At 46.1% G+C, this 24680-nt stretch overlaps 1 protein-coding gene across 9 annotated transcripts in view; it reads right to left on the bottom strand.

Moving 5' to 3' along the window:
* INSC (INSC spindle orientation adaptor protein) overlaps window positions 1-24680 on the bottom strand; it is a 128580-nt gene that overhangs the window by 57287 nt on the left and 46613 nt on the right. For all 9 annotated transcript variants that reach the window (XR_011495925.1, XR_011495924.1, XM_070491180.1 and 6 more), the window contains exons 3-5: window positions 8905-9250; window positions 7872-7924; window positions 6621-6744 (exon numbers count right to left, since the gene is read on the bottom strand). Coding sequence is in view for 7 of the 9 variants with exons in the window: in XM_070491180.1 (XP_070347281.1) it covers window positions 6621-6744; window positions 7872-7924; window positions 8905-9250 (523 nt within the window). In the remaining 2 variants the exon portion in view is untranslated. The remainder of the gene's footprint in view (window positions 1-6620; window positions 6745-7871; window positions 7925-8904; window positions 9251-24680) is intronic.

Below are 24680 nucleotides of genomic sequence, written 5' to 3'. Positions count from 1 at the left end.
TTTTAAAAATGCAAAGTAATATGTAGCTAACATTGTAAATTAATTATAAATCTAGGAATATGATAAAAGGCATTGTATTCCTTCAGCAAATAGCTGTGGATATGTAATGAACATTAGTGTTCATTTTAAGGAATAATTAAATAAGATCTGAAAATAAAAATATGAGAAATCATTCAGTTATTTTTATTAGCTTTCATGATCAAACTTCCCTAGGTACTTAGAGAAGGGAAAAGGTATTTACTGCTTAAATATAACTAGTCCAGCTGCTAGCAATTAATTTTACCTTTTGCTAACAGGAAGTAGAAATTAGTATTAATATTACATAAAACGTCCTGACAAAATAGGCTTTAACTGCTTTCTTAAATAATGTGCACCCAATCTGAAAAAAAAAAATTCACATAAAACTTATATCTGTGGATTTTATCCAATGTATCTTGAAAAATTTGGTTGTCCTCAAAACTATTCCAGTTACATTGAAAAGAATTGGTATCATTAACCTTTAGAGTCTTTGGCTCTTCAAAAATACTTTTTTTTCCCAACTAATGACATATCCTAAGGTTGAGCATGAAATGTAGCTGAAAGGAATTGCTTGCATTTAAATATGTGCCCCCAAAAGCCATTTTTAGTGTTTGATGTATCCTACCAATGCTTTCTTTGCTTTGTCCAAGGAGACTATCCCTCAAGAGCCATGCAGGATTTCAGAATAAATGGAGATGGAAGGGATAAGTTAAATTAGAAACTTTCATAAACACCCCTCCAAAACACACACACACACACACACACACACACACACATATACTCTACCACATATCTGGATTCAGAAAATCCCCACACTGGGCAAATACACAATGTCTAATGTCTTTCTCAACAGAAATAGGCAAAAAACACTGAAATAATTCACAGAGGCCTAAGGGTTCGTGGTTCATGCACAAAGGCTTCCTCTTTCCCAGCTTGCACTGCGAGGTTTTTGCACAGCCAGACAATGCCCTCTAAGATCTGGGCTGGGTGAGGAGTCCGCCTTTCCTTTGGACAGTAATAGAAGGGCTATTAAAAACTCTGTGCATTATTAGGAGCATCATTTTTAGGAAAGAAAACAAATGAAAACTGAAGATCTGGAAACTGACTTCCGTAAAGGTATACATGTTAGGATTTCTCCTAGAAAATCTTTGGGAACCTGGAGAATGCAATACTATTTGAAGTGCTTTGAAGACCACCAGCCTAAGTCACTTGAAGCAGTGGCACAAACACGTCATTTCGAGGGGAGCTAGAAATTGAGAAATGTTGAAAATGCTGGATGGGAAAGAATGCAAATCAAGCGAGTCCACGTGAAGGAATTACAAATGCCTGACTTTGCAGGAGGAAAAAAACAGATCTAATGCCCTTCAGTGAGAAAGGAGACATTTTTCTCCCATATATGGCAAACATCGTACCACAGTTAACCTATGGTGGATGCTTTCCCCCAGTAAATGTATGTCACAGATCCTTGTGGATGGTGGACAACTGAAATAAACTGACATCCTGCCACAGATGCAACCAAGACAGTGTCTGTCACCCACCCTCTTTCTCTCAACTGCAGAGAGTGTCTGTTAAGGCCTTCGGGAGGCCGACAGGCAGAGTCCTAGGAGAAATCTCACCTGAAATTCCTCTGTAAGGACTGAGGATGGCCTGTTTTAACTCCTGTGAGTGTAGGCGCAGGGCTGTGAGAATACTGTGTATCCAAGGTACTACCTCTCCGGGCCCTTCCAAGTACGGTCGGGAAAGAGCCGTACAAATCGAGAAGGCCTGAAGGAACCCTCCCACTGCTGGAGAGACGGTCTGGATTCAGCTGCCGAGGCAACACGGCTCCCCACACACACACTGGGATGAGACCCTCCTGGCTAAGACGAGCAGAATAAGAAAACTGAAGTGAATTGTATTAAGCTAAGAATTTGGGACTTTGAATTATTCCTAAGAGTAAAGGGATTCAGGTTTTTGCTTTTTTTCTTTTACTTTATTTTCTCCCAGGGAACTTTAAAATGAAATTGGAGGCTATTTTAAAATTTTGAACACCTTTATATTTCTCATCTGGCAAGTATGTTTGGATTATCTTTATGCTGCCATTTAATCGTATTGCAGCCTCTGATTACGATAGCGGATAATACAGCTGAGCAAAATCTGAGCATGGGAAATAGAAAAGGAAAGCAAATTTTGAGCATTGGTTACAAAAGCTCCTTAGGGTTAATTTAATGAATGTAATATTTTGAGTCATTTCTGAGCCTTCTGAGACTAACGTCTAAATTGCCCACTGAGATTCCAGAAGGATCCACAAAGGAGTAGAGGTTGTCATTTGGGGGAATGGCTTCATGAAGGTGGGAAAGGACTGTCCCCAGGCAGATCACCTCTTCCTCCTGGGGGCCCAGCCCCTCTCCTGCCTGACCACAGCCTGATGGATAAAGCCAATAAGATAACAGGACAAGAGCTGTGAACTGCTGGGTACTTGGTCCCCACTCCTTCTGTCCTCATAGGTAGGGATTTCAGCACCATCACCTCTGCTGGCCTCACTCCCCACCACTCCCTGTCACCTCACTGAGAGAGGAGGGATGAGTTAGTGAGTTTGGAAGAAGGAACTGAGTATGTTCATCTTAGCACCTGTCTCTCTTCTCAGGAAGTGTCCCTCTGGTCTGACTTCTGTCACAGGATAGGTGGTTGTCCCTCAGGTAAGGCCTGAGGTGGTCCAGCTCTGCCTGGGATGGGGAGGGGAAATTCAGCTGTGAGATGAAGTTTTAACAAGCTCACTTAGCCTCAGAGCCAAAGATACATTCCCCAATCAGTTTTATTAGAATAAAGGCGCTATTTAACCTAAAATAAAAATTGCTTGATGGAATAAAAGGATGAATGAACATAACACCTAGCCACGTGAAGCAGAGACATGGATTCAAAAGTACAGGTGAGAGAGTCGCCCTACTAAGTGGAGAGTCCCCTAGAAGTCCTCTACAAGTGAATCAATTTTTAGAAGTCATCTTCTCCTCTTCCCTCCCACAAGGCTAATTCTTTATTCCCAGATAGTCTAATCATAAACACTCATTAATTTCCCATTGGTGGCTTCTAACATTTAAGCCTTAAATTTTCCCATGCCCATCAAGTAGTTAAATTATCTTAATAACAATTAATTAAGTGATTAAGAGTTCTTTTAGCAAAGCTCATTGTTGGTTTCTCTTAAGGCAGAGCAAGTCTCATGAATAAGACAGTTGACACAATCAAAAGAGTGCCACCAGTTACTCATGTGTTGTCTCATTTGATCCTAACAACAACCCACGGTAGAGATGAGGAAACTGAGGGCCAGAGAAATTAAGTCACTTGCTTCAGTTTGCATATCCAGCAAGTAACACAGTCAGGATTTGAACCCTGATATGCCTCCAGACTCCAAGCTCAGTCCTCCACCGCACAATGTCCACGTTCACAGAATTACATACTACCAAGATTGGAAGAAACCCTGCAAGTCATTCAGTTCAGCCTCCATCTACTGCCGATGTCCTCCCAGGCACGACTTGCCCATCTCAGGGATGGGAAGTTCCTAAGGTGGCCTTAAGCCCTATTGCTTCACAAATTTCCTTTTTACATGGACTTTCCTGTAGATTCACTCCACTAGCCCAAGGTCCTTCTTCCCTTTGGGGCCCCAAAGCACAGAACTTCCGAGATAGCAGAGTGTCCATCCTGAGATTAAACATCCCCTGTTCCTCCAACTGTTCCCCACATACCCTGATCTTCAGCCCTTCCCCACCCTCCCAGGAACCCCCCAGAGCACAATCACTGGCAACGACACTTCTGAGGCCTGGCACTGGACATAATATTCCAGGACGGGGCAGACCAGTGCAGATTATCACTGCCTTCATAGCAAGCACAGCTCCACTGTGTAATATTCTCTTACGGAAGGGGGTGGGAGTGGGGTGGGAAGAGCGTTCTTCCTCTGCTCAAGAGTCTACCTGGCTCCCTAGCAGAAAAAAGAAAACGCATTTCCCAAATTGCATTTCTTGAAACACCAGCATCCCAGAATAAGTGAATAGACGCTTTAAGAATTAAAAAGATCTATGATCATGTAAGTTTGGAATATACTGCTTAAGATTCATTCATTAGTAAATCTTTATTTAGTGCCTATTGCATGCCAGGTACTCTTCTAATCACTAGAGATGCATCCATGAACAAAGCACATGCAAATCCCTATTATGGAAGCTAGAGTTCAGACAAGAAATACTATGAATGTGGGAGGACCTTTTAGAAGATCTGCAATGCAGAATGGCACATTATAGGAGAAATTCTGATGGAAACAAATGGGCTTAATTTTATTTCTGTCAAGATATCCCAAATATAGGGTCTTTGTATAATTAGTAACATCCTAAGTCACTAGCTTAGGAAATACACACTCACAAGACTGAACCCAAATTACCCTGCCTTCAGCCAGCGTATCTCCTTATGTCACTGCTGTCCTGTATGGAAACTGTCTAATGTAAAAAGAAGCTAAAGATCAGCCGAAAAATATTATGAGCATGGCAAGCTCAGCCCATAGGAGGACTTAGAGCACACCATGGGGCATGCTGGGAGGAAAGGGGAGTTAACAGGAAGCCGACAAATATGTAGAGGAATGAAGGACAGAAATCTACCTTCTCCACCAGGGGAAGGAGTCCAATGGGGGACCAAATTCTAACAACAGAGCAGCTGACCCAGCTCAGTTCCCAGGCCAAGCATCAGTGACCCAGGTGGTCAGACCTGGGGATGGGGCAGGACTTAGCCAGGGAAGCAGAAGCACTGGAATTCCATCTTGAAAAAGGTCAGGATAGGGCCAGCCCTGGTGGCCTAGTGGTTAACTTCAGTGCACTCTGCTTCAGTGGCCTGGGTTTGGTTCCCAGGCACGGAGCTACACCGCTCTTTTAGCAGCCATGCTGTGCTGGCAGCCCACATACTAAAAAATAGAGGAATATTGACACAGATGTTAGCTCAGAGCAAATCTTCCTCAGGAAAAAAAAAAAAAGATCAGGATGAGGAAGAAACAGAATGGACCCAGTGCCCTGGGAAATCAGATACATAGTCCAAAAGGCCCAAGTGGGCTCCTAGTAGCCCACGGGGCTTTTCCCAGGATTCTGTGACCTAGAGCATCACAAAGACACCCAATCCCTTTGCGCCCTGGTAGACAGAGCTGATGACTACTTCTAAACCAGCTGGCTTCCATTTACAAGCCAACGTAACTGTTCCGTTTCAGTCCTTTTCATTGAACCTGGAACTTCCAGACAAGAAGGCACAAAAATGGCATAAAAAGCATCAATGGGTACCAGGGCCCCTGCTCAAAAATTCCTCCAGACTCCCCTCCCCTCACGACTAACTTCAATATTCCTTGCTCACAACTCCCTCAATTTCTTCACCAATTTTCACCCCCAGGGTCCACTGGGCCCCCTGGGACTTCATGGTTCAGTTTAGGACACTGGCTCCAGCTTGAACCACTGTCTGCTCCTATGTGTGACTGCCAGCTCTGAGGGCCTGGCCCAGCGCCCCAGCCATTGGCCCTTCCTTCCTCTTGTCCCAGCCTCTCAGGACAGGGAGTGTGGCCTTCGCAGACCCCCTGGGCCGGGAGCATAAGAATGCAGGGAGCCAGCTGCACTGACCAGCAGGTGAGCTAGGCCAGAAGGGCCTGGGCCCCGTGAGAAATGAGCCAGACACACAGGAAAGAGAGGAAAGAAACTCTGGGCTCAGTGGAGAGGCTGAGTCTGGAGAGAAGCCGACACGAGAAGGGATTTGTTATTTGTGGAAGGCTTTTATTTGATGGTGGGAAAAAAATGGCAAATATGTAACACAGATTTCTGTAACTATAAATAACACGTAAATACCTTTCATAATGAAAACCTTATGGAATCTGCTTTTCTGGGAGCCTTTTAAAATAGGAAAAGGCAAGAGGGGGAAATAACATGTATTTAACCCGTGCTACGTGCTAGCACTTTCCATGTGCTGTTTGCTTACTCTTCTCACTTCTTTTCTGGGGAAGGTTTTCACTTTCTAGATCAGGAAAAGGAGGCTAAGAGGTTAAGGAACTTGACCAAAGGCCCCCGGTGAACCACAGTTTAAAGTGGATCTTCAGGCTCCAGGGCCCTTGCTCTTTGTAGAATCAAACGGGGGCCTGCCTGGAGGCGGCCGCTGCACTATATGACCTTTCTAGAGTCTTCTCTATTACCAGGATTTCCAGAATTGGCTTGTTCCCTGCAGGTGCCTTAAGTCTTTCAGGACAATAAGGATCCACTGTGTACACTGTGAACGTAACTCCACAGAGAAGATTTCGGGTGAAGGGACAATACTGAGAGTGCAATCGGGGGGAGCCGGGCTCTGCCACTGCCTGCTGTGTGACCTTGGACAAGTCTCTTTCCTCTCTGGGCTCCAGTTTTCACATCTGGAAAATGTAGAGTTGGCCTAAATCCTGGGAAAGGCTCCACTCAGCTCTGACAGTCCGTCTTTCAGGGGATGAGTTCACTTTATGGTCTGAGTAGGAGGTCTCCCAGCAAAGGTCACTTCAGAGCTTCCCTCAGCCTGGTCCAGTCCCTCTGCCCACCTCCCCAGGAGTCTACATGAGCGCCCCTCCCTAGGGGCCGGCCCGCACTGACCTGCACCTCCCGGGTCAGGGCCAGCTCCAGCAGCTGGCTGAAGTGCTGGCCCAGCGTGCTCAGGGTGTCACTCACGCAGGCCTTCATCGACTTCAGGACGTGCTCATTCTCAACCTGGAGGCACCTGGGGAAAAGAAATCATGAGGTGGGCCACTGGACAGGGCAGGTGGTCAGCCCAGAGCCACTGCGGGGGCCAGATCCGGGCCTGCCGCAGGCCTGGTGTGTAGCAAAAGCGGTCTCGGAATAGTCCATAGCTGGCTCGTCTCCTGGCCTCCCAGTGTTCAGAGAAGTGCTGGCCTGAGCTGGGAGCTAAAGTCCATGTTACGGGGAAGAGAGGCCATCAGAAAGTGGCCAAACCCCTGCCTCTGGGGATCTCCCAAGGAGGACCTGCCATCATGGCAGCCAGGGTCTGGGGATGGGGGATGGGAGCAGCAGAGGAGGGGTGCTGGTGAGCCAGGAATGCCAGCGCTCCCCCTAAAGGTCTATGGCACTGCCGGGGCCCTTAAGGAAGGGCTGCCTACAATGTGCACAGACGACCCTTGAGGATTTTCTCCCCAGACAGAAAGAACAGGGCTGGATCAGGCTCAAAGTTACCCCAGTGGCCTGAGAATGTTCCACACTGGAAGGCCAAAGACTCCATGGGGGCCCAAGGGATGCCAAGTTCCAGGGTTTTCTTTCAGGGCCTGGGGGCTGGAAGGGTGAGGGAGAGTCAACATACACCTGGGTGTGTATACACTGAGGTTGAGTGTGTGTATGTGTCTGAGTGTAAACGTATGTGTGTTTATATGTGTGAGATATGTTGAAGAGGGCATGGGTGTATTTCTGTGCTTGCATGAGTGTGTGTTTATATATCTGTGTACGAGCGAGTGAGTGTCTGTGAAACCCTTGTCTTTGTGTATGTGAGTAGAAGTGTGTGTCTGCCTTCACCTTGCCTTGACTTTGGGGACTGGGGGCCTTCCCAAAGCTGTGGGAAACCTTTTCCTTGTGACCAGCCCTCAAGAATCCTCTTTCTTCCTATGCTCGGGCCTCTTCTCTGCTGTCTGCATTCTCCCTAGGATCTGAAAATGGGGCAGAAAATCCCAAGAGATTCTTTTAACTTTTCTTATAAAAGTCAGCAAAAGGGAACTTGCAGAACAGCACCAGCCCTCCCTCCCCCCACACTCGCTCTCTCCCTCTGGGAGAAGATGTCAGCCCCGTCCCCTGCCTGAGGACAGGCTGGCAGTCCCTGGGAGACCCAGGGTCCAGATTTACCTCTCTGTGACTGCTGAGAGCTCTGAGCATTTCTCCATTAGCAGCTTCTCAATCTGTAGAAAAACAGATCAAGTTTGTTCAATTGAATAAGCATTAGTCGAGAACCAACTGCTGTGCTGGGCCCTCTGGGGCATAAAGACAAAAAGGCAAGGCACCTGATTGGGGAAACAGGCAGATAAACTGGGACACAGCGTGAGGTGGATGGCAAAGGCAATCACTACCAGCTGCTTTGGGAAGTCAAAAAATAAAACTGAGTGATTAGTTATGCTGGGGGATCTGGGAAGCTTCAGAGAGGAAGGGGCATTTGAGCTGGGTTTCAAAGAATGAATAGAAGTTTACTGGCTGCAAAGTGGAGCAAGGAAAAGGGTAAAGCACTAAGGTGGAAAGAGAACGTCAGAGGAAAGAGAAGTCATGGTAAGGGGGATTTTCAACGGCTCGCTTTGGGCTTTGGAATCAGAAAGGCTTAGGTTGAATCCCACTTACACCATTCACTGAGTAACTTCAGGCAAGTTACTTAGGCTCTCTGAGTTTCTGTGTCCTCATTTATAAAGTGAGGACAACAACACTAGCTAACGTTTTTAATAAACTTCTTTTTAAAGTTTTACATGTAATAACTCACTTGGTCCTCACGACAGAGTCATGAAATAAATGCTATTATTGTACTCATTAGGACGACAGAAGTGGGGCACAGAGAAGTTAATTAACTTGCCAAGGTCACACAGGAGAGCGACATTTGAACCCAGGCACTCTGGCATTAAAGTGGCTATCCTTCGCCATTGCACAGCCTCTCACAGTGGTTATGTCTGCATCACAGGTCGTGCAGGTTAAATGAGATGTGCATAAAAACATCTAGCACAATTCCTAGCACAGAGTAGATACTCAGCAAAGGTCCTTACTGTCTTCCCTGCTTTATGGGAAGAGGAGGGATGTCCCTGGGGCAGGAGGAGTTCAGACTCCACGCAATTCAGACCCACTCTTCTAGAAGGCATCCTCATTGCAAGTGCCCACCCACGCCCATCCCAGGGCAACCAACCTGGCCCATCTCCTGTGAGGAGCTCCTGCTGCCAGTGCTGTACTCGCTGACCATGGAGCGGGCGTGGCAGGTCAGACGCACGCTCATGCTATGCACGCGCGCCCATCGGTCCTGGGCCAGCTTCTGCCCAATCCTGCGCAGCTCAGTGCTGATGACCCAGCCCCGCTTGAGCAGCAGCTGCAGGGGGTCTCCGAGGCTAGGGCCACCTGCCAGGATGAGGTCACCCTGAGCATCCTCCTCCAGGCTGATGGGCTTCGCTTGCAGGACACACATACACTCACACTCGGTCATGAGCTTCAGGTCCTCCATCCAGCGCTGGACTGAGTCCACCTGCATCAGGTGCAGCCTGCAGCCAGGGAACAGCACCAGGATGGGAATCAACGCTCCACAATTTCCAGAGGTTTCAATTGCAAGCCATCTGATGTTTATTCAACACCTACCGTATGCTCAGCACTGTTTCTTGCGTTCACTTACCTAATCCTCTTATTTCTCATTAGGTCCATCTCACAGATAGTAAGACTGAGGCACAGAAGTTTTGGGGGCAGATGAGCAGACAAACAACAGGCAATGGAGTCCGACACAGAAGGAGATGATCTTTGCAATAAGAGGAAAAGGGGAATAGCCTAACATCAAATTTAGTTAGCTATGGGACAATTACATGTTATATAGTGTGCACTTCTTTAAAATGATGCTTCCCAAAAGTTTATAGCAAAGAAAAATGCGCGTGCTAATAAAGTAACATGGGGAAAGCAGCCTGCAAAAATGTAAACACAATTATTATAACGATATTAAAAAGATATTTCTAGAAAAAATATTTGAAGGAAAGATGAATGCTAATGGTTCCTTATGGGTGGCAAAACGTAAACCTTTTTCATTTTTTTCAACTTTGGTCTAATTTTTAAATTTTCTATTGTGAGCATGCATATTACTTTTTTTTTTTTTTGAGGAAGATTAGTCCTGAGCTAACATCTACTGCCAATCCTCCTCTTTTTGCTGAGGAAGACTGGCCCTGAGCTAACATCCGCGCCCACCCTCCTCTACTTTATATGTGGGATGCCTACCTCAGCATGGCTTGCCAAGCAGTGCAATCCTAACTAGCGAACCCTGGGCCACCGAAGCTGAACGTGCAAATTTAACCACTGTGCCACTGGGCCGGCCCCTGTGCATGTTACTTTTGTAATGGAACAAAATTAACTCTACTAGTACAATACGAGAATATAGATTAGAGCCTGAGATCTTTATCAAATGAAATTTGCTCTAAAATTCACTTAGTCAAATAAAATCCAGTCATATCAGATCACTAATGAAGCACTGAACGTGTGTTGAGTGCCTTATATTTAATGTCACAAAAGTGCCAGGCACTGCGGAAAAAGTGGAGATGCACACGCCCAGCCTCCACTCTCATGGAGCTTTTGATCTGCCCAAAGAATCAAGACAAAGTAATGATAAGTTAAAAAACAATGGATTTCAACATCACTTGAAGATGACGACAGAAGACGAGATGCACAGTTAATCATTAAGGCTGGGCTCCAGTCCCTTAGTCTTCGGCTTTGGCTTGCAAGAGTCTTCTAACTAGTCTTTCTGTTGCCAATCTTACCTGCCTCAAGCCATTCTCTGTCTGCTGCCAATCATTCTCTCATTCTACAAATAGGTATTCAGCACCTACTATGTGCCAAGTACTGTTCTAAGCCCTGGGCTGTAATAGCAAACAAGTAAATAAAAAACATTTCCCTTGCGAAGGTTACATTCAAGTGAGAGGACAGCCAACTTTCAAAATAAATAAGCAATGCATATAATACGTTGGGGGTGGTAGGCACTATGAAGGAAAAGAGTCTAGGAAAGAAAGGTAGAGAGTGCTGGGGGTGGAAGCAGAAGTAGGCATTGCAATTTAAAATAAGTGGATTGGAGAAGGCTCATTGAGAAAGGGACATTTGAGCCAAGACTTGAAAGACATGAGGGAGCAAGCCATGTGAATATCCAGGGGCAAACTGTTTTAGGGAGTGGGAACAGCAAGTGAAAAGGCTCTGGGGCACAAGTGTCCTTGAGATGTGTGAGGAATAGTAAGGAGGTCAGAGTCAGCCAGACAGAGAGATGGATGGGGGCCGTGCGGGGAGAGCAGTGGCGGGTGGGGATGAGGCAGACCCTGCAGAGCTGTGTGGGACAAGGTAGGACTCGGCTCTGATTCTGAGCACAGTACACAAAGGGCACTGGTGTGGCCAGCGAGGTGGGGCGGAACTATCAAGTAGGACAGAAACGAGAAAGGCACGCTGCAATATCGTGGTTAAGATCACGTCTTCGTATTCGCTGGTATTTAATGAGGAGGAGTAGGAATTTCTGAACGAAGCAACTGTCTAACTCTAAGGCTTTTAAATGTAGTTCTTAACCACAAGGCGTATAATGTTTAACCACGGAAAGTGTACATGTGGTTTCTTATAGCAAATTGCCTTTTAAAGCGTTAAAAACAAAAACTCACCAATGACATTTCTCCCTCTCCCTTCATGAAAACAGCTATTATAATTTGTAAAGAATTTGAACATATATATATGTGTGTGTATAGAGAGAGAGAGAAACAGAGACAGAGACAGAGAGAGACAGAGAGTCACCTGAAATCACAGCGCCCTGGGGCCCATTCTGTCTTTATGACCTCGTATTTAACTTTCCATAAGTGGGATTGTATCACGTGTACTCTTTGATCATAGACAATTTCTACTCTTCTCACCTTATTATCTCTCCCTCAATCCTTGCCCCCGCAACCCTGGCCAACTCATGGTAACCTAGTGAGTGTCATTCCATATTTTTCTCCACACTGATCCATTCCTATATGGGCTTATATCCCGTAGGATCCTAAAACATCCTTTTCATTGTCTGAAAATTATTCCATGTTATAGACATACCACAATTTATTAAACCATTTTCCCAGTGTTGGCACTCACTTTATTTCCAGTTCTTGGCCACTATAAACACCCTTATACATATGTCCTTACATATCAGTGTCTTCATTCTGGCTAGATCCCCAGAAGCAGAATTGTAATTCAACAGATGCAGTCATGTTGGCTCCCCAAAGCAGCAATGCTTCCCATTCCCCCAACAATGGAGGAGAACTTTCTGTATATATATAGTTACTCCCCTTTGTGAATCTTCAGTGTTCCCCACCACGGACCATTGCCCCCGACATGGGTCAAAATTCCTGAGGCTGGGAAAGGGGGGCTTCCGAGATCTGGCCCCAGCCTCCTTGCCACACATCTCCCTTTTCCATCTTCCCCCAACTCTTAGCACCCTTGCCACATACACACTGTACACTCCAGGACACTCAACCTCCCTACTTCTCAAACATACTACTCTCTTTTACCATCCCCTGTGGCCTTGCACAGACAGTGCTTCTCTCAGATACGAATTCCTTTTCCTTCTTCTCTACCTGGCAAGCTCCTACTCACCCTGCAAGACCTAACTCTAATGTTACTTTCTCTAAAAAGGCTCAGCCAGAGATCATCAGCTGCTCCCCAGGGCCCCTGCGTGTCTCTGTGCGTCCTCCAACAGAGCACTAATCATATTCTGTTGTAATTGGTGTGTTTGTCTGACTCTCCAAGTCCTGTGAGGGACAGTCCCTCATATCTAGCTTATTGCCAGTGCCTGACACATACCAACCGCTCAGTAAATGTACGCCAATGAACGAGGTACCAAACGGCAGGCATTTATTGCCATACCTCTGCAGAAGACTCCACATGCATCCACCACTCGGGCTGCCCAGAGAGTGCCCTAAGATCAACGTGACTGGAAAGGGAATGTAGAGGATGAGAAAACATATGAACATCACGTTCTAGAGATACAGACCTGGGAGACAAACTGACCTAGGGGCTTTCAAGAGGCAACAAATGAACTAGTCACTCACTCACTGACTCATTCACCCATAAACACTTTGCGGTGGACCTCTGTTGTTTTCGTCTTCCCAGCATCTGTCCTTCTTCTGTCAAAGGCAAAGACAAGTTACATTAGCTGCCTCTTTGTGTGGCAACATAGCCTCCAGCTTTTCCCTCCTGTTTGGGAAAGGTCCTTCCTCCCAAACACAAGGGTGGTCCTCTGGTGACCATGTCTGCGCTGTGTGAAGATGTCCCTGGCCATAGCTGGTGTTTGATCCTCAGGTGGGCTCCTGAACCAAGCTCCAATTCTCTCTCCCCAAATTGTCAAACTTAGAACCTAGAGTTTCAGAGACTGGAGTTGTTGGACGTGGGTCATGACGTTCATGACAGCAACTTCAGTTGCTGCGTGAGGAACCCCAGGATCATTTGGGGACAGTGGCATAAGTCCAAGAGTTAATCTCTATTAATTGTAACCAAAAGAACCTTTTCTAAAACTCAAGTACACAAATAAATAAGCAGCACTGAGTCCGTGCCATCCCTTAGAAAAAAGGTTTTCTGGGAATTCAAAGAAGGGAGCTGTCTCTTCCAGTTGGAGAGCAAGGCAGCTGCCTGGGGAAGGTGGCTTTAGAGCTGGGTGGGGTTTGGACAGGTGAAGACAATGGAAGCATATTCCGGGGCGAGGGGGGTGGACAGACAACGAGACAAGGAGTAGGTGAGCCGGGCTAGAGTTACACATTCTGGAAAAGAGGGAGAGGTGAGAGGGAAAGCTGGGAAGGTGGACCTGGGTCCTGATCTTGAGAAGCTCTGGATGCGAGAGTAGGGTTGGGCACTTACGCTGGAAGCCCTGAGAAGCTGTGGAAGGGTGGCAGGGCCGGGCGACAGGGCTGGAGGCCCGTGGGCTTGAAAGACTGCTACATCACAGCACTTGGGACACAGGAAACACGTGGTGCAGGATGGGTTTCCCCCATGTCTTCCAGTGGAAGAGCTCAGGGACCCCCAGGCAGGAGATACTCACACCCCTTTACTTCTGGCATGGATGGGAAAGGGCTGTGGAAGAGCCAGGAAGGCAGAAAAAGGGAATGAGAGCCACCAAATGCCTCCTACCTGGGCCCACCCAGGAGGCCTGATTAGATCGGAAACACATTTTCACCACCCCCTCCACCCCAATGCACACAGACGCATACTCAGGTCTTGCTCTTTAAGATCTTTCAGAATTAGAAAGAAAGTGGATTTCAGAAACTGTTAATTAAAACCGTAGTCAATTTATCACTCTGCTGGTAAGGGAAATGGAATGACAAAACTATTGATCTCCCCAGTATCTGAGTATTTGCGCCTCAGAGTGTCTGTGTTTGTGGACATGAACTCACCCGGGAGTCCGCCTGTATTACCTGTATGCCAGTGTCCCGGGGTCTGGGTGTGAGTTTGTGCATCTCTACCCGTGCAAACACTCGGATAACTGTCTGCATTTACAGGGCTTGCATCAGATAAACTCCATAACTAAAAACACATGGGGTGGGGCTTGAGTGTGAGCTGCATTTAGTGACTCAATTCCAAAGAAAAGAGAATAGAAAGTGGAGAAAAAAAGTAACTCTGCCATGGAGAAGCCTGGCAAACAGCACCTCAACCAAGCAGTTAGAGCGAACCTCACACTGAGGAGCCGTGTTGATAGCATGTACCCCTGATGTGATGCGATGACAAGGACACTTCCCCACTGGGGCCATGTGCCCCCAAACACATAAGCTCAGTGTCATCATGCAAAAAACATCAGGGACCCCAACTGACGGACATTCCACAAAATATCTGACCAGTACTCCTCAAAACTGGCAGGGTCATCCAAAAAAAGGAAGACTGAGAAACTGTCACAGACCAGAGATCACCAAGGAGAGTGATGACTAAGTGTAATAAGATATGCTGGATGGAATCCTCAAACGAAAAAGGACATTTACGGAAAATTAGAGAAATCTGAATACAGTCTGGAATTTAGCTAATAGTAACAAATCTGTGCTGGTCCCTTAATTGTGACAAACGTACCGTGCTCATGTAAGACGTTAACAATCGGGGCAACTGGGTATGGGGTATATGAGAACGCTCTGTGCCATCTTTGCAATTTTCTGTAAATCTAAAACTTTTTAAAAATAAAAACGTTTCTTCAAATAGAAATACAGGGTTTGGGTTGGGAGGTAGAGTCCAGATGAGAAGCCTGAGGATTTTTTACCCCGTCCTTGCAGAAAGAATTTCACTTCCCTTGCTTCTTCCCCGGCCAGAAGCACAGGCTGAGACTGGCCATCTCTCTGACTTTGTGCCACGAGCCCCATGGAAGGAGGACCTAGAGAATTCAAGCTCCAGCGAACGGGGAGGTGGAACCCAGCTAAGGAGCCAGGAGTGGAAACGTCCTCAAAGAACCTAGAAGTGGAAGGAAAGAAGGTGCCCCGCTGGGTTAGGGGATGAGGTTGTTCTCTTGAGTCAAAGGAACACACAGCAAGCCTAGCTGGCTTTGTCTTCCGGTCGGCCCCGTTATCTGCCCTAGGGCCCCCCAGTGGCTGGATCCCAGGAGAGCCTCTTGGACCTGCACCTTCTGTGCTCAGCTACCCCAGGGATGCCTCCCTCTGGCTCAGTCAGGCCCTCAGACTGCTCATAATGAGCCTGCTCCCTCCTTAATCGCCTGAACAGGCTTTGACCCAGAGCTTCCCCGGGATGGGACCGAACGGCCTATTGTGTAAGGGGCTTGAGCATAAAAAGAGCTTCCCCAGGCCCAGGCCAGCGAGGCTTGCATGCTAGCATGTGGGGCAGAAAGAGCCAGCTCTGCTCCTCATAACCTGTGTGATCAGAGGCTGCAGCTGCCTTTATTGCCCCCCTTTCCTGAAATTCTTATTGAAATAACATACATACATAAAAGTGAACAAATCAAAAGATCAAGCTGCAGTTTGATGAATTTTCATGAGGTCAACACACCCATGAATCCAGGAACCAGAAAAAGTCTCCCCTGTGGCCCCTTCTGGTCACGCCCCAGTCAAGATAACCAGTATCCTGACCTTTAGCAACATACATCAGTCTTTTGAGTAAGTTTCTTAACCTCTCTGAGCCTCAATTTCTTCATCCATAAGACAGAGACAATAATATACCCTTCTGTGCCAGGCTGATGGGAGAATTAAATGAAGTGGCGAATGTGAAGAGCCTAGGACATTGCATGGCGCAAAGGAGACACTCGAAAATGTTAGCTCTCTTTGCTGCCCTCCCTCACAGGTAACACTTTAGCACCTGTGATAATGACTATAATAATGGTAGGATCTTGGGGCATACTCCACGTGTTGAGCCCTGTGCTAAGTGCTTTACATGAATTATTTGATTTATTCCTAGGGACAATTGTCTATTAGGTTTTATTATTATTCCCATTTTACAGATGAGAAAACTGAGATGCAGAGAAGTAAAATCATCCAGGTAAAAAGCAGTAGCACTGAGGTTGAAACCTGGTCTCTCTGACTCCAGAGTCTACTCTCAGCCTCCACATTTGCTGTTTCCCACTCTGCCCACCCCTCAGAAAAAACAGAGGAGTAGAGAGCAAGATGTGGCAGCCTTAACACAGGGAGACAGGAAGGACCGTTTTCCCAAGCAAGAACTTCAAGGCTGTTTATGAGCAAGAGGAAGATGAAAGGGAGCTGTGAGCCGCTGCATCTGCCTACAGCTCTGGAGTGGCAGCGGACCAGGATCCCAGGCCCCACAGATGCAATTACTGCTTTTGGGCCAAACCCTCTCCCGGCTGTCCAGCTGCCGGAGCCGCCTTCCAGGGTGACAGCCTCAGAAATGAGGACAGACAGGGGGCGCCTGTGGGGAAAGCAGAATCTGGTTTTCTTTAAGAATGAGCTTAAAATAACTTCTATTTCTAGAGATTGGTTAAACAAATGCCTCCTCTTTCTCCCCAAGCAGCAACAAAACACGCTGAGAAGAATAAATCGAGAGGATTATTATCCCCGCTCAATCTCACTCAGTGGCTGGTCCCCAGGCCCCGTCAAGCTGGCACACCCCACTTAGGTTCAGGCCAGTTCTGACCAGGGCAGGGAGACATCAGGAGGTCCTGGCCCACCAGTAGGTAGAGGGCAAAATGTGTTGGCTGATCAGGACATATATATCTCCCACCCAGCCTGACTTCACCCAGCAGGCTGTGCAAACTGAGCTGCCCCAGTTACAACTAAACCATTGAGATAATAATATAATGATCTTTAGCTAAAAAAATAAAGAGAGAATTGAGTGAAAGCAGCTCTGAAGTCACAGGGAAAGAGATGTAGACAAAAGCCATCACCAGTGAATAACTAAGATGCACTGGACCCTTACTGCCCCAAAGGCTGTAAACTTATCATATGTTATTTTATTCTCGCAAGAACCTGATTAGGAGCACATTCTTATTGTTCCATTTTACAGATGAAAATGCAAAGGTGCAGAAGACTTATGCGATTCAAGAGAGCCAGAACTCCATGCAGGCAGCCTGATTCCAAAGACTGTGTGTCTACTGGCCACACATTACAGCTTCTCCATCTGCCTCTCTCTTCCGTCTGACTCTGAGATACCCTCAAAGGCAGGCACTGTCTGACTTATCTCAGCATCACTAGCACTCAGCACAGGGCCTGACACATAGTAGGTATCAATAAATATTTAATTGAATCAAGTAAACAAGAGACTGCCCGGGGAATACGGATTATAAGCCTTGTCAGATGAGCTAAAAATATTTTCTGACCTTGTAGGATGCCACCAAAGATGAGCATGATAGCCCTGGCCTAGCATGTGGGGACCCCCTGCACTCACCCCTTTCTCTGTTCCGGGACCACACGGCAGGAGATGCAGAGTCTGTCTTTGGCTAGGCTGTCAGGGAAAGCGTAGGTGATTCTCTGCTATACTTCTTTCCTAGCGGTAAAAGTTTGAGAGTTGGGCAAGTAACTAGATCCCACAAAAGACATTATAATAAAGTTTCTTGTTTAATAGCTTCTTCTTTTAATATTTAGTATTTAATAGAAATACTTAAAGCCAGTGCCAGTAGAATCAGAGGGACCTTTTGTATGTGCAACTTTCCTACATTCCACTAAGCAATGCTCTGGTTGGGTAGAGCTTGGACCCTAAGCAATTACTGTCCCAGTTCTCATATTCTGGCCTGAGCTTACAGGCAAACGGTTTTCTGGTGAGGTGTGGATATATGTACTCAAGCCTTGGAGAAGAGGCTGAAGGTAGATCAGAGCTCCCAAGGCAGGTGCCTGTCCACATCTTACAACAGTAACAAGCATAAACTATTCTCAACCAGTTCAACAAGGTTGGAAACATTAAGCAGTGGCTCTCAGACAATCCCTGGTCAACCTCGTTCAGTGCAACACTAGTGATGCTGACCGTGCACCAGGCCTTGTGCTGGAGATCTCGCCCTTGGGAAGCTCACACGGTGTCATAGAAGAGAGACAACGAATATAACCCAACTCCACTCTAACCCCAACACAACATGCCATCGTCTCAAGGATTTCCAGGAGTCCCCAGAGTTCATCTCACATATATTCCCCCCAAAACACTAGTTCAGTCAACCATAGGTGGCATTGGGTGATTCTGACACCCTTTCTTCCCTTAGCACCTTACAGTGGGTATTATTCTAGCTGCTAAGTCCTGCCAGTTTCACCCAGCATGGCTGCCTTTCCTTCTGGGTAATGTCATGCTGTCTGGATTCTACTAGACGTCTCAGGCTGTCACAGCCACCACTTCTTCTTTTCTGCATCTTCTAGGTACAGTCGTACCACCATCGGAGTCAGGCATGTCACTGGTCTTCTAGCCATCATGTGGCTCATGTTGGGTACCACTCCTCCCACCAGAGCATGAACTCTGGAGCTGGACTGCCTGGATTAAATCCCAGATCTGCCACTCACTGACTGTACCACGTTGGGCAAGTTACATAACCTCTCTGTGCTTCAGTTTCCTCACTGGCAAAAGGGAGGGATAATAATACCTAACTCCTAGGCTTTTTGTGATTATTAAGTGAATATATATGTATAAATACATATACACACATACACATATATGCATGTATGTGTAGAGATATATATTTGCTTAGAATAATCCCTGACAGGCAGTTTTATATGTGTTAGCTATTATTAGAGCAGTTTTAATTAAAGAAGCTGTATCATTAGAACTTAGCTACTTAAAAGTAAGAGAAATAAGGAAAACTCTAGGAAGATGGCAGTGGTGGCAGCATAGTTTTTCAGTCTCTCCAAATCCCCACATAAAAACTGACAGAGCAACTAGATAATAAAACAAAAACCCCATGGATGATATTTACAACAAAACTAGACGACAAAATATCCACACAAACCTGAAAATACAGGAAGTGGGGACAAACCACCTCCAGCTTCAAGACCCGCTTGGTGTCACCTGCATGAGAGAAAGAGGAAGGAAGCGATAAGGGGTACCTGATGAACATGAGAAAGGAGAACCCCAAAGTAGCCACTGGGTGTTCACTGGGAAGCACAGCACGAGCATTTGAGGACAGTAACTGAAACTAGAGGGGGGTTGCCTCTCTCATGAGGTGAGGGCACAGCACCCACTCTGAACACTCAAAACTGAACCAGCAGGAATCTTTTCTACAACAAAGTGCCAGGTGGAGAAGAAACTTCTGGGAGCGGAATTGGAATTGAGCAGGGCAGGGACGCAGATACAAAGGATGCTCAGATCAATGTGGGGGTGGAGGCAGAGCTGGGAACTCTCAGAAAGAAGAGCACCGTATTTTTGAACCCCACACAAAAACAAAAGATGATGGAGCTCTGTGAACTTAGAACAGCTTTCCTGAACCTGCTGCCCTGTAGAAGCCCGTGAAAAGTAATTTTACATAACAATGAGCAACAAAAAGATTACTCAAGTCCCATCCTCTACATAGTTATTTTAGAAAGAGAATAAAGAGCAGAATAATATCCCTACGAGGAGAAAATGCCCAGAAAATGCTCACAAAACAGAGGAAACTATAACTTACTATCTCAAAATCAGCTCCTAATTTTCAAATGATATAAGATAAGAAACAGAAGCATAAAACCTCAGAAAGGTCCTAACTCAGGAAACAATTAGAAATAAAAGAGAAATGCCATTTTAGAAAAAAAGACTAAACAAGGAAAAGCACGAGCTAATGTCTTTAAAAGTTAAGCGCAAAAATGAAGGAAATTCAGAAAGTAAAAGAAAAAAGAAAGATACAAAGGATTTGTGAGAAAGCGACAAATATTAAAGATAGCCAAAGAAGATTCAACATACACACAAGAACAGTTCCTGAGGAAGGAGCTCAAAACTCAGGGACGGAATACATACTCAAAATCATAAGTCAGGAAAACTTTCCTGGAAAAATATTTTTTTTAGCTATATATTGAAAGAGGATACTACATACATGAAAACAAACATACATGACATATTCTAGTAAGATTTTTGGGCTTTTATAAAGAAAGAAAGCAAATCCTTTGTGTATCTAGAAATAAGTGCATGGTACTTATAAAGGACAAAAAATTATGCTATGGTGTGTTTTTTTTTAGAGCAATGCTTTATACCAGAGAAAAAAGCAGGGTAACATATTTAAAATACCCAAGGAAATAAAGTGTGAGCCAAGGGTTTTATATTCAGCTAAAATGATTTTCAAGTATAAGGCGAGAAGGAACTCTGACTCTGGTGGCAGCAAGGATGTTGGAGAATAATCATTCAAGAATAACTAAGAAGATAAAATCAACAGGACTTGGACACTGACCCAAATGGATGATGAGGGAGAGAGAAGAGTCAAAGATGTGACCCAGATTTTTGACTTGAGCAGCTGAATGGATAGGAGAAATAAATTCAGAAGACAGGAAGGTGGGTTCAGTTCGAGGCATGTCGAGTCTAATGGGCCCACCATCTCTTCTTTTGAAAAAGTCCAGTCCCTCTCAGCCTGGACCTCCCATAGAATTTCATTGCAAAAATTTCCAGGCGCTCCCTGCGTCCACGCAGAGTGTGCAGCTGACATACTCTCACAAGTTCCACCTTGAATATTCATTCCTTCATTCAATAAATATTTCCTTGGTGCCTACTATGTGCCAGGAATTGTTCGAGCTGCTTGGGATATATTACTGAGCAAGAAAACAAACATCCCTGCCCCTGTGGAAGAAACATTACAGCAGGAAAACAGACAATAACAATAAAGATAACACATTAAAAAGTATATAGCATGTTAAAACTGGTAATTTCTACTAAGACATAGAGTTAGAATAAGTGGGGAGAAGATTGTTCATGTGGGAGGCAGGGAGGCGATTGCCATTTTAAATAAGCAGTCGGGGTAGGGCTCCTCGAGAAGGTAAGACATGAGTGAATGCTTCAAGAAGGTGAGAGATCAACCTCGCTGAAACACGGCGCTGAGCATTGCAGGCAGAGGGAACAGACAGCGCAAAGGCTCCAGGTGGGAGCATGCCTGATTTGTTAGAGAAACAATACAGAGATGTGTGTGGCAAGGGAGTGAGTAAGGGAAAGACCAGTAGGGCATGAGCTCAGAGAAGGGACTCGAGCTAGATCATGTAGGGCCGGCCTGGAAGCCATTGCAAGCACTCTGGGTCTCACTCTGAGTAAACAGGAGAATTCCTCCAGAGACATCCAAGTCATTTGTCAGCTGGGTCCACCTCGCCCCTATGCTTCTCTACAATGCAACCTGGAAGGCTCTCTCTCACTAAAGACTTTATAAAAACACACATAGATTAATTTAAATTGACTTAACCTCTGCTATGCAGTGAATTATAAACTGTTTACTAAACAGTTAATTTAAGCATAATTATTTATGCAACAAGCTATAAATAATTTACAGTGCGGTTAGGGTATTGACTTCCAGCCCCTCCTCACCAGGGCACTGGCAAAGCCCAGCCATCTGTGACTAAAGGAAAGGTTGCTTCTCTGATCTTGTTCAAATCTTCCAATGTTTTCGTTGCCCTGCTTCTGACCCACTTCTGAATCCCACGCTGAGCTGCAGAGGTCTTTCTGTGCATCAGGGCTTTTGTGGAAGGGGCAGACAATTCTCCATCTCTCCATCTCTAACCACCCAAGCTCACATTTTAAGTGTAGAGCCTTCACAACGTATGGTGTTGGACAGCTGACAGCGGTCCTGCCCCTAACTTGCAGCTGACCGGGACCAGGAACAAGGCTTTCACTCCTGCAATGGACTCTGCAAAATGCCTCCTGCACCCCCCTGTTACTCTGGGAACGGCCTCTTTCCCCCTGTGATCTTTCTGTTCTCTGCCGTCTCCTGCACTCACCCTCGGCTCCAAGCTGTAGCATTGTAAAGAGTTTTCAGATTGTTGCCAGAAATCCTCATTTTCATTATTCATCCTACCCACCTTGATATATGTGTTTCATCCCATTTTCTGTCAATTAAATGGTTCAGTACAACCTGGCAAGTGAGTTGATCCTACATTTCAGGTATTCCCAGGAGTGCTGGGGAAGGGAAATGGGACCACCAATTCACCTGGAAGCTAAAAACTGTGAGTAATTTGTGAAAGGGGCCCGCATAATGGCACTACAGTCACTTCGCCCTGTCCACTTCTCCAGGTTGGGATCTTCCATCAATCTATAGGAGGGTTTGAAGCTAGGGAAAAATCTGACTGCTCTAAAAAATCAATTTAAAAAAATACACCTAGCACAGTTCCAAGCATGCTGTAAAGAAAACTTCATCGGGTACCTTCTGTGTGCTGGGCACATAGCAAGGCTTGCACATACAATATCTATCTTGTATTCACAGGAAGCCTATTATCCCCATTTTACAGAGGGGAAAAAACCGAGGCTCAGAGAGGTTCCCACAGCCAGTCAATGGCAGAGCCTAGACTTCAGTCCAGGTCTGCCTGGCTCCACAGCCTGTGGCCTCACCTCCTCCCCTGTCTGTCCAGCACCCTCATGGAGCACATCGTTGTTTCTGTCTCAGAAAGCTAAGGAACAGGCATTTGGCTCCAGGTAACTGTTTCCTGTCCAATGAGCCAATGTGTACATTTAACAGCTGCCTCCTCTCTGATGACTCAGAGATCATCTTGTTAATCTTTCAACCTCTGGTATTTTCAATGCCCTCAGAGGGAGAGAGCACACCACTGACACTCCCTGACCTCTCATTATTTCACATCTAAAAAAGGATACATGTGTGCATGCATTGCCAGTGTGACCATGAGAGCCACCATGAGGATACTAACAGGCAGAACACCTGAGGAGGAACCATGACCTGTGTCCTTGTCCTACTTTCACCTCTTAATAGCTGTGTGCCTTTGCACATGACACTGACCTCTCTGAGCCTCAGTCCCTGACCTGCTCTCCTTCTCATTTCCAACAACTGTCCCAGCCATGCTGAGTTCTTTCAGTCCCTCTGCTGTGACTTCCAGCCTCCCAGCCTTTGCACATGCTGGTCCCTCACTTCCCATTTCCTCTCCACCTTGCTGACACCTATGCATCCTTGAAATCTTGGCCTAAATGTCTCTTCTAAAGTAGATTTCTCCGACTCCTAGATGAGACCATGCTCCATGTGTCTTTAGTACTGTGTCCTTCCCCCATGTGACATGGGTCTCAATTGTTTGAACAATTTGATTAAAGTCCACTTTATTCACTGGACTCTAAGCAGGGCAGGGCTTATGTCTGTCCTGTCCTCCTTACATGCCCCGCCCCCAGCCCTGGACATGAAACATGGAACAAGTTCAGCGCATATTTATAGAATTGAATTAAGTCAAAAAATCTAACAAATGGTAATAACAACAACCTGTACAGTTGAACTGTCTCTTTGGGTTGTTGTGAGGGTCAAGGGAGATGAAATTCATAATCATTATTGCTAGCATTTATGGAGGCTGGGCCCTGTGCCAACTCTCATGTGGACGGCTTCACATACGTTAGCCCGTTTAGTTCTCACAATGACCTGTGGGGGAGGCACGCTTGTTTTTACAGATGAGGAACCTGAAGCTTGGAGAGGTGACGTGAACTATCTGACGTCACCCAGCTTGTAAGAGGCAAAGTTTGGCTGTGAACCCAGCGCATCAGACTCTAGACCTCATGTTTGTAAATGCTCCTGTAAATTGCTTTATGAAAGGCAGTGCTCTGTCAAAATGGCATGTTTGGTACCGTCAGGTACAAATTATAGATGCATTCTCACATGTTCAAACTCTGCCTTTGCTTGTGCTCAAGCTTCATGGCTATAACACAGGACCTGAAGGGTAGACTAAAGAGATTTAGCTTGGTCTCGCCCATTCTGTTCTGCTCCTTACTTTCGGGAGAGTATTTTCATTTGCCAGAGTGGAACGTTTAGGAGAATTCACAGATCTCACATGCCAGTTGCCATCCTGGTACCTCTGCGTGGTTCTGAGAATGCAGGTGAGAGGACAGTTGAGGGTCACATAAGAACAAAGACTGAGAAATGCGTTAGGTGAGAAATGCGTTCTGAGAAATGCGTTAGGTGATTTTTGTCGTTGTACAAACATCATATGGTATAAGTACCCAAACCTGGATGGTAGAGCCTACTGCACACCTAGGCTAGGTGGTACTAATCTCACGGAAACACTGTCGTATATGCAGTCCATCAGTGACCACGATGTTGTTATGTGGCACATGACTGTACAGAAATCACTACTAGAGGGTTTCCAAGAGACAGTCTACACCATCGGCATGGCTCCATAGACTCCCCATCAGCCTCCAGCACCCACCACTCGGACCCCTTTCCTCCCCCACACCCTTGCTCCACCTCAAGCCTCAGCCTCTGACCAAGGGTTCTTTATCCCCAGTTGTGGGCAGACTCCATGGACAAGATATCCTCCACCCTGGGATGTACTGGCAGGGCTGCTCTCCCAAAGGGCCCCCAGATGCAGAGGCCAGCAGAAGTGGCCTGTCCCACCAGTCCTACAGCCAGTGCATGCTGGGGCCAGGCCCAGAGCCCCAGTGTCCTGG

Source organism: Equus asinus, chromosome 20 (assembly GCF_041296235.1).
Source record: "Equus asinus isolate D_3611 breed Donkey chromosome 20, EquAss-T2T_v2, whole genome shotgun sequence".
In the NCBI taxonomy this organism is placed as follows: Eukaryota; Metazoa; Chordata; class Mammalia; order Perissodactyla; family Equidae; genus Equus; species Equus asinus.
The sequence above is the reverse complement of the archived record's forward strand: the minus strand, read 5'-3'. Positions and strand labels throughout refer to the sequence as shown.